At 42.9% G+C, this 10,901-nt stretch overlaps 1 protein-coding gene across 3 annotated transcripts in view; it reads right to left on the reverse strand.

Annotated features, from left to right (window-relative positions):
- The window catches only part of SECISBP2L (SECIS binding protein 2 like), a 51,071-nt gene extending 49,153 nt beyond the window's left edge, over nt 1-1,918 (reverse strand). The window contains exon 1 of one of the 3 annotated variants that reach the window (XM_037911732.2): nt 1,032-1,918. In XM_037911732.2, coding sequence (XP_037767660.1) covers nt 1,032-1,118 — 87 coding nt within the window. In that variant the 5' untranslated portion in view covers nt 1,119-1,918. Of the gene's footprint in view, nt 1-505; nt 612-713; nt 837-1,031 lie in introns of those variants that run through there. The other 2 variants (XM_043524240.1, XM_043524239.1) reach the window with 2 other exon arrangements.
- Nucleotides 1,919-10,901: the final 8,983 nt, after the last annotated feature.

Below are 10,901 nucleotides of genomic sequence, written 5' to 3' on the forward strand. Positions count from 1 at the left end.
TCTGCTACAAACTAAGGACAGGCAGGGCTAGATTGTGCCCTAAATGTCAGAAACTTACATCTACCCCATTAACAAACAATGATTTTAACAAATCTACATGTTTCATACACTACGGAAATGACACATTATTCGTTTTGAGGATGTTTTTAAAAGTCTCTCCTGCTGATTTTGCATACGTCAAATGAAACCTCATTTATTCCAATTGTCCCAGCAACTTGAAACACGCCAGGTAAAAGAGCAGAAAGGCGCATCACAACATCTTAGATACAACATTATGAAAATGACAAACAACAACATCAACTTGCATAAACTTCAAGTTAATACAGGAAGTGGGTAAAAAGGAAGGAGGTCAGACCTACTGTATTTCAGCTGCTATTTTAACGCCCCCCCACACACTTCACAAGACCCTCTCCAGCCCAACAGAGGGAAAGATGGCTGGGGGGACGGGGCTTAGGCGTGTGTTGTCATCCCCACTCCAGGATCCCTGTTTAGGAGTGAAACGTACCCCCAAACAAACATGAAAAGATTGAGTTTTCTCTTCCGTCAACAGCAGCTGGTCCAATAAAGGACATTCCCCGCCTCGGCTCGCTCTAGTTTTCTGGATAACTTTTCAAGACTAAAGCCCAGTTTGAGATTGTTTAAGGGGGGGGTGGGGAGGGAGAGAAAATAGTTTTTACACCCGCCCTCCCCAATGCCCATACACACAAACACACCCCTGTTACAGATCTTCTCCTGAGCCGCCCAGGAACCCAGCTGCTTGGAGTGCAGGCCCGAGGGCTGCAGCCGGTGCCCACCAACCCCCTCAGCGGAGCAGCTCCACTGCCCCCTCCCCCGCCTCCGATTTACAGCTCTGTCTCCCGGCTGCCGCAAATCCCCGATACCCCCCGCCCCCTCTTCGTCCCCGTCTGCCACTCGCGAGCTCCTCGGCCCCGGCACCCCTCGGCTCGCGCACACCCCTTCAGCCCCCCTCCAACCTCTCTCATTGTTTACAGCGCGCGTGCTCGCCGCCCCGGGCCCAGCCCCTCCCTTACCTTGTCGTCTTTGTCCATGGCTCCTCCAGCTGGGCTGGGGAGAGGCGGCGGACTGTCAGGATCAGCTCCTTTGCTGTTACTGAGCATGCGCCAACGCTTTGCGCATGCGTGTTAACATCCCCGGAAGCCACAACCCCTCACTTGCCGTCAGACGCGGCTACCTGTTGAGGACGGGGGTAAACACCAGGCCGCCGCCGCAGCCTGCTCCCCGGGGCGGCCGAACGGGATAGTGGGCGAGCGCAGAGGCAGCACTGGGGCCAGGGTGTGTCAGCCGGGGGGGGGGGGGTGTCAGAGCCGCTTCCTCCGTGGCTGTCCCTTCCCCGCCCGACTCGTTGAGCCGCTCCTGCATATGCCGGAGCCGCGACGACTGACACGGAAACCGGCTCCTGGCTGCGCTACTGATGGGCGGCAGCCAGCGGGCGGCATCATCTGGGACGGAAGCTGGGCGGACCCAAGCCGTGCAGAACGCGCTGGCTAAGTGGCTTTGCTGGCCGGCGCCTGCTGGAGGCCCAAGGGGCCTAGTGGTTAGAGCGCAGGACTGGGCGCCAGGACCCCTTGGCTCACATGTCAGCTCTGTACGCTACTTACCCATGTGTCGGGGGCTCTGAGGATTGTTTAACTCATTGAAGCACTCACCTATTCTAACTGGTGACTGAATCTAAGTTGTTTCTGTGGTTATTCCCTGTAACATGAAGGCATCAAACCCCTGATCTTGCAAACACTTAAGCAGAGGTTTAATTTTTTGTTTGCAGGATTGGGGCCAAGTTTATAATTTCCTTAAATGAATGGTGTTAATAGAGGTACAGGCCCAAAGAAGGGCAGCTTACCTTGTATATCATGGGCTACCCCTGAAAAAACCCAAAAAAAACAAAACAAAAAACCTAGTAAGTGGGAACTGATACTGTAGCTCAAGTCATCTGAAGAAGTAAGCTAGACATACAAATCTTATTGTAACAGTTCCTGATTGCCTTAACAATAGGGCTTGAATACTTAGGGTGCTTCAGCACTGACAGTAGAAGCCTTTACCACTTGAGCTAACAGGCTGAATTTGACAGCTGTGGGCTGTATCACATTCATAAGCTTATATGAGCTAACTACAATCAGTGGGTTACATTATGCTGACTTTTTAATTTTCCATTTTATCTAATTAACTCAGTAATACTGGGTGTAGTGACACATTTTACCACCAGCAGGTCTCCAAAGCGATCATCCTATCTATAGCACACACTCTTCTCCAGCAGCTTTTGTTGTGGGAAGTTGTCTCTACAGCAATTCCAATGGAGGCATACGCAAAGCAGACTTCAGAGTAGCAGCCGTGTTAGTCTGTATTCGCAAAAAGAAAAGGAGTACTTGTGGCACCTTAGAGACTAACCAATTTATTTGAGCATAAGCTTTCGTGAGCTACAGCTCCGATGAAGTGAGCTGTAGCTCACGAAAGCTTATGCTCAAATAAATTGGTTAGTCTCTAAGGTGCCACAAGTACTCCTTTTCTTTTTGCAAAGCGGACTGGCACCCCTGAGAAAAGGGATGGTGCAAGGATTTAAGAACAGTGGCAGTGTGAAATAGTGACCAATAGTTTTTTAGTAGCCACTTGGCTTTCTTATTAAGAACCTAAACATACAGTGCATATAATGGAGGAGTGTGAAGAAGATTATAGAAATACATGGCATAACCCAGGAGATATACCTAAATCTGCCCACTACAGTTCTGCTGTGTGGCTGGGAAAGCTGCAAAGGAAAACTCCACATGCAGGCAGAGTGTAGTTAGGGCTAGGAAAGTCCAGGAGACTGGACTGTGGAGTTGTTGCTATGCAGACCCAAAAAGTTAAACTTCCATGAAGGGGACATACAAGGGTTGCAGCAGCTATTACAAATATGTATTTGCCTTGGTTACGTCCAGCAGCACCTGGAGATTTTCATATAATGTTGATGGTTTGTAGTATAGCCTATTTCAATATTTCCATGTACTTTTCCTGCCATTCTAATTCTTTGTGACATTAGTTGAGTGGGTTTGCCTCATTTCTCACAGGTTCAGTGTTTAAAATTGTCTGATTCAGATTGTAATGGGTCACTGCTATCTGTATCGTTCAAAGGCTTTGTGGTATAAGGTACCAAATAGCTCAGGGGACTGGCATTCAGGATAAAAGTTTACATCTCTAGTTTACTGCTTAGAAAGTGATTAAAAGTATTATGGCAGTACTCCAATGACCTATTTGAAATGGACTGGATGTTTATGTATACAGATCTCCACATAAAGAAAGGAAACAAATCTGCACTGTTACAAATTGTCAGGCAAGAGAGTGAAGGCTGAATGTGTATTGTGGCCAACTGTCTGCTTATTCACAGGAAATTGCTTTAGGTCAATTTGAGACACAAACTCTTAATTTGGACGCACATAAAAAAGGTTACCAGAGCTGCATAAACTTTGTGGTGTTAAGGGTTGAGTGTAATAGTGATAGAAGCCAAGCTTGATTTTCATTAGTCAATGTCAGTACAGTAATCACTAGTTAATGGAGCGGAAAACTGACATTTTGCTACTTTCATGTATAAACCTGGAGATTTCTCAGGTCTTACCACAACACATACAGAGGCCAAGAATTTCAAAAATAGGTTCCTACATTCATGTTTTGGCTCCTAAACAAGGTTTAGCTTTTTTCTAAAGGGCCGAGCATTCAGCCACAATCATTGAAGTTATATGTCGTGTGTTCAAAAGGTGTGTGTTTTTGCTTTCCTTCAACTATTACTACCTAGGTTATTGTGAAGGTCTATTGTTACAACTGCATAGTTAGGGTTGCATTCTAAAACGGTCTTAAAATTAGGCAAATTCCATTGTCCTTAAAAAAAAGGGTGGGGTGGCCCATCACTGTGAAGGTTGTATTAGTTTTTGTGGCCTTTGAATTTTGTATATAGGCTTTGCTCATTTATCTTCATACATTTTTAGTAGGAAAACTTTGAATTTGGTCTTTGGTGCACTTTTTTTCTCTCCACAGACCTATTTTAATTATTGAGCACTCTCTCTTTAAAGCATTGCCTATCTACACAAAAATTGGTAGAGAGGCAAGTCCTGAGTCAATCTAGGGTGACAGGTAATTTAAAAATAAAGCAAGAACCTTGGCTGCAAGGTCATTTTTGGATTTTATTCATGTTTTAAGTCATGTACTAGACACACAAACATGAATGACTGACAGGATTGCCAGGCTTGGCTTAGTTTTACTCTATTCAAATGCAGGAGGAGAGAGAGAGAGTTCAGTCTTGTTCAGAAGAATAAGACACCATTCAGATAGGGTTGCCAACTTACTACTCGCACAAAACCAAACACCCTTGCCCTCACAACCTGCCCTGCCCCTTCTGAGCCCCCCCACCAATTGTTTACTTTCCCTACCCTCACTCGCTCATTTTCATCAGGCTCGGTTGGGGTTGGGGTGTGGGAGGGGGTGAGGGCTTTGGGGTGAGGCCAGAAATGAGGAGTACAGGGTACGGGATGGGGTTCTGGGCTGAGACAGTGGGTTGAGATGCAAAAGGGGGTGTGGGTTCTGGGATGAGGGGCTTGGGGTGCAGGAGGGGGCTCCGGGCTGGGGGGTTTCAGAGTGTGGGAGCAGGCTCTGGGTTGAGGCAGAGGGTTGGGGCACGGGGGGGGGTGTTGAGGGCTCCAGCTGGGGGTGTAGACTCAGGGGTGGGGCTGGGAATGAGGGATTTGGGGTGCAGGAGGATGCTCTGGGCAGGGACTGAAGGGTTCAGAGGGATCAGGATTGGGCTATGGGGGGTGAGGGCTCTGGCTGAGGATGCAGGCTCTGGGGTGGGGCTGGGGATGAGGGGTTCAGGGTGGGATCAAGGGGTTTGGAGGGCGGGAGGGGGATCAGGGCTGGGGCAAGGGGTTGGGGCACAAGAGGGGGTTAGGGGTGCTGGCTCTGGGCTGTACTTACCTCAAGCAGCTCCCAGAAGCAGCGGCATATTCCACCCCCTCAACCCATGCACAGAGGCGTGGCTGGACAGCTTTGTGCACTGCCCTGTCCGCAGGTGCTGCCCCCGCAGCTCCCATTGGCTGCAGTTTCTGGCCAATGGGAGCTGCAGAGCTGGTGCTTGGGGCAGGGGCAAAACAGAGAGCCCCCGGGCTGCCCCTACACCTAGGAGCCGGAGGGGGGACATGCTGCTGCTTCCAGGAGCCGAAGAGAGCCTGCCTTAGCCCCACTGCGCCACCGACCGTACTTTTAATGGCCTAGTCAGCAGTGCTGACTGGAGCCACCAGGGTCCCCTTTTGACCAGGCGTTCTGGTCGAAAACCAGACACCTGGCAACCGTACATTCAGACCATACCTTGGACAAAATGGGATCCTGCCCTCTATTATCTAATTGAAGCTAGCAAATCCTGAGCTATGTTTCAAGTTTGAGCCACCAAAAGAAGTTATAAAAAACAGCAAAGCGTCCACTTGGCAATATAACCAAGCATATGAATAGAATGTGAAACCAAATGATATTTTAAAATAAATGTGGAATCTGAATCCTTTATCTATTGTTGGTTAGCTTTAAATTACTTTAATTACTTTATTTTTACATTCACAATATATTGTTTGGTTTATTTTAATTATTTCATTTTAATTAATATATTTTGCACATTTATTTGTTTTGGAATCTGTTTATTTTAGTTTGCTGTAAATGTAATATGAGCAATAATATACAAACCAAATGTGTATTGTATTTTTCAAATGGATGATCACTATGACAAGGTGATCTGAAAAACAAACATTGCTATTTTGATGAAAGTTTTCTTTTTTGTTAAGTTTATACAAAAATAAACTTTTTATAATTTCTCTTGTCCTGTCCACTAACTGTATGCCTCAACCAGGGGAACAACCACTCAGGTCCTCGAGGATCTCCAACCATCCAGGTTTTTGTTCCAACTAGCAAACAATTGTTTTTATTAAAATCCACTCGTTTGAATTGCATATAGAATTCTCACGTGCCCTAGTTTTTAGTATGAATTAGGATATTGAAGAGGTTTCATATGTAATATTAAGCAGTGTACATTTTAAAACAAACTATTAAATGCTGGTTGGATTAAAAACCTGGACTATGGGATGTCCCTGAGGAACAAAGATGAGAATCTTGGTCTTAAGCAATGACCTAAAATGCAACCTGGAAAGTCTCACTCTTTGGCCTTGAATCTCACTCTTCGGAGCTGTAAATCTCACTCTTAAGGACAGCCAACCCTTTGCAGATGCTACATTTTTCGTCAGATTTCATCCAGTAACAGAGAAAGGTGCAACATGCAGCTGTTAAAGATTTATGTGCAGCTGCAGATGGATAGTTTATCCATCCCCAGCTGCACTCTCCCCCTCCCCCAGGCTACATGTGTGAAGAAAAAGCAAAACCACAGTCAGATGCCTTGTATTTCCTTTGCCCTTAAAATCCTCTTCTCCTGTCCCTAACTTAGATATTTGTAAAAGAGTTTAAGAAAACATGCTAAAGTAAAAAGTTTTGCACTGTATTGTAAGCAGGCAGATTTGGCAAAGAAAGCTAACAATTCTGTACAAGTGACTACAGCAGCTTTCTTATATAGTGTTGACAATACTAAGACATGAAAGTTGCGATATTACAACAAAAAAACTTCAAATCCAGACTCCAGCGAGAGACTGCTGAATTGGAATTCATTTGCAAATTGGATACAATTAACTTAGGCTTGAATAGAGACTGGGAGTGGCTAAGTCATTACGCAAGGTAACCTATTTCCCCTTGTTTTTTCCTACCCCTCCCCCCGACGTTCTTGTTAAACCCTGGATTTGTGCTGGAAATGGCCCACCTTGATTATCATACACATTGTAAGGAGAGGTTTCAGAGTAACAGCCCTGTTAGTCTGTATTTGCAAAAAGAAAAGGAGTACTTGTGGCACCTTAGAGACTAAGTCTCTAAGGTGCCACAAGTACTCCTTTTCTTATTGTAAGGAGAGTGATCACTTTAGATAAGCTATTACCAGCAGGAGAGTGGGGTGGGGGGGAGGTATTTTTTCATGCTTCGTGTGCATAAAAAGATCTTCTACACTTTCCACAGTATGCATCCGATGAAGTCAGCTGTAGCTCACGAAAGCTTATGCTCAAATAAATTGGTTAATCTCTAAGGTGCCAGAAGTACTCCTTTTCTTTTTGCTAATACTAAGACATTCCATGGAACTACAGAGCACTGGACTCCTCCCACTACAGTCACCAAAGCAACCGTAAGGCTAAATCCTATTGAAAAGTGATAGGTCTTGCATTGTGCCTGAAGACCCACAAACTTGAGCTCTTTTGGTCTAATGCAAGATATCAACAGTGCCTTCCACCAAGCCACCTGATTGCTGAGCCCAGTCGACTCTAGCATCTCGACCCATTGCAGACAATGATTGCTAGTAAGAGATTTCCCTGACCAAGTGCTAAAAATGGTACAGGTAGTGTAGATGAAATCAACATGGGCCTACTCACAGGGCATAAAGTTAAGCATGTGCATCAGTCTTTGCAGCAGTAGGAGCTAACAGTTGATAATTTGCTGAGTGTGACTATGAGATGGAGCTATAAAAGTTCACTTTCAAGAATTTGTTTAATATGAACATTTGATTCACCTTATATTTTTGTAGCAAAGAAATTAGGCTAGAAAAAAAAAGTATAGTTTGGTTAATTACCACTTAAACTTGTAGCAAAATGTCAACACTCCCAGCTAAGGCATGCTAATGAAAAAAAATAATTCTGAGTGATAAAGAGATCAATTACCTACCATAGAGAAAAAAGGTGTGTTAAGCTTTACTGGATCCTCAAGTACTCCCAATTAAAAGTATTTTTACATTTACTAATAAAAATCAGGCAGATCTGAATCTGAGAACTGCATGTGAGAAATGAGTGGTATATTTAATGAACAAACAGCAAGCCTCCATCATAATTTCAACATTAGGTTAATATTAAACTAACAACAACATTTTCACAAAGCTATTTTGCTAAAGCTTTCCAGATACAACTATTATTTTAGCTCTTTTATTCTTCATTTAAATTGCACCTGCTACATACCAATCTATTTTATTGTTTTAGACAAGTGTTTTGTAGATTGGACTCACCGAACAGATGCACTCCATCTTTCCATGCATAAAACAGCATATTATCATATCTATATCCAACATTTTACCTTTAAAAAGGAATACACAATGTATGGCATTTTGCATATGGACTATCACATTGTACATTAAGATCTTATCTTGCAAATTGGTTATCCAGGGGTAGGCTTTTACAACTATGCAGACAATAAATAAATTCAGTAGACTTCACACGGGCATAAGAATCAGCAAAATCACACAGACCTAAGACTCACTTCTGCATAGATGTCTCTAGAACTGCCAGTTGATAACATCTCAGTAGCTGGCTTGCTTACATGCACAGGTAGTCTACATGAAAACATGCCTACAGTACTGTTGCCTCATCCTCCCCTCACCCTTTGAATCTGATCGTTAATCAAGATTTTGAGCTCTTTAAGGGATTGGGACTGTCTCTATTACATGTCATTACAGCACCTAGCACAATGAGGCCCTGAAGTGGACCTCTTAGGTGTGTTGTAATAATTAGTACTAATAATGTTATTAACGTGATTGCTGTATACAATCATTAATCCGCTGGACTTTAGGAGCAGCAAATATCTGAGATAACCATGCCTAAATTAATGCAGCATTTTCATAGGCTCCATGCCTTAAATCTTGTCTGAGTTGGTAGCCAACAAGACTGTAGCTCCTATAGGGATTGGGGAAACAGAGCTGAGTGAAATCATAACCCCATTGACTTCACTGGAGCCAGGATTTTACAACAAATGAGCAGTGGAGGGGTTGGCCCTACCCTTCCTCACAAAAACCCTCTCCACCCAGGACCTGCAGCCTTTGTGACTCCCCTCCCAACACCAGTGAGATTAATGAAAGACTCTGCAAAGGTGTTTCCTTGGTCATCTTCCCCACCACAATGTTTTTCAATGGAATGTGCAGTAGGGACACCAGAATAGTAAGGGTCTTCAGTAGAGCTAACCCAAGTGTTTGTGGCCTGAAAAGGGCACTGTTTTTACAATAGCTTTTTAGGTTCTTTTACAAAAGGGAGACAGAAAAATGGATTTAGCCAATTTAATGAAGATTATGATCCAGATGTGAATGGATGTTTCCATGCAATGAAGTTTGTTCTTTTAATGACTATGGTATTGTTATGCAGGTTATATTAACAGTATCCAGCTGATGCAGTTGAACAAGTTTCTTTAGTCATTAACAGACAGATGGGTATAAGATAAAAACAGAGATAACCTGTAATGTATTTAATTTCCCCCAAAGTCAGCCTAACTCAGTGTATATCTACACATCTTTACAAAACAAAGTTTATATTCCTCCCCATTATTGTATTTCTTTTGCTTATTTCTGCCAAGTTAAGTTGACTTATTTCAAACTTCGCCATTTCACATCTCTCCAGTAATGTGGGAGAACTTGCCTGACTGGCAGAAAACCCAGTGAAGAATGCCACTGAGAACAATTCTGAAACAATTGCCTTCTTTGAAATGGACACCAGAACTATAGTGTGGAATGCAACTTAGTTAATTAAGAATCCCACCCAAAATAATACTGACCACCAACTATGTGTTAGGACATTTTCTTAAGATATTTGCTGGACGTTTTTTAAATAATGAATCATTATGATAAAAATAACTGTTCATTGTAAAATTCTTCTTGTGTTCCCAAAACACATACCAACATAAAGGTCACGCTTAAAAGGGCCATTATTCATAGTAACCAACAATAAGAAGTCTTCAGATCTAAATTGGGCAGTATTTTTAAAAAGCTGGATCTATATATCTAAACAATATACAGAATGCAGAGGGTCACACTGGATGACCTGAGATATTGTAGGGGTGGAGGGAAAGAAACTTAAAATATTTCATAAAATTTTTTAAATCTCTATTTTCACTGAAAAGGAGGAAAAGACGCAAAGCTATTCACACAAGCTATGTTAGATCCCCACCCCACAGCTATTACATCTATGCAAGGGCTCTTGGTTACAACAGTTTGGTTTTTACTTGTATAGGTGGGACCAAATAGGATTACAGTCATATTAAAGGATCCATGTCAGGAAAAAAAAGAAATCCAGGTATTCATTCTAGATACGTGAATAATTGTGGGTGCAAATTCAGTGGCTGTTTTTGAAAATACAGTCCTAATTGTCCAATTAAAAAAATAAATCACCAGTTTTAAAATCTGACATTTCAGGTACAAACAATTGTGAGGTGCTGCATCTTTCTTCTGTAACATGGCAAGAGAAAAATACCCAAAATGCCACTTTGGAAACAACAATGGCTAGGTCTGGCCTCCAGCAACACTTCAACCACACAGGTGCCAATTTAACTTAGTTTTTAAAAGTTTGTTAAATGTATTGCCACATCTGCAAGGCAGCAAGTGAAGCCCTACTTAAAACACTGCCAGTGCCTGGAGGGTGACAGGCGAGCTGGAAAACAGGTACGGCTCGCCCACAAAAAAATAAAGAGCTAAAGTTACTGACCTTCCAAAAAACAAAAACAAAAAAACAAAAACCAACCCAACTATGTAAATTACAGTTTGAGTTTATTTACATAGAGTAACTTAACGTACTACTCCTGAAATGTCAAACAATTGCTCTAGCTTTGAGCGAGAAAGAATATTTCGGGGTAAATGCCAGAGAGATGTCACGTTACTGTCACTTAACACAAATGGTGGGATTGTAGCTTGTGTAAACTATGTCAGCAAAAGAAAAGTAAATCTGAAAAATATAATTTTAAAATAGGATTCTAGCATTTTACAGTGAAGTAACATTTCCAGGTAGTTGAAAGAGCTATACAGTTTTGATAATAGACTGAGTTTC

The sequence above is a fragment of the Chelonia mydas genome, chromosome 10 (assembly GCF_015237465.2).
Source record: "Chelonia mydas isolate rCheMyd1 chromosome 10, rCheMyd1.pri.v2, whole genome shotgun sequence".
Classification (NCBI taxonomy): Eukaryota; Metazoa; Chordata; order Testudines; family Cheloniidae; genus Chelonia; species Chelonia mydas.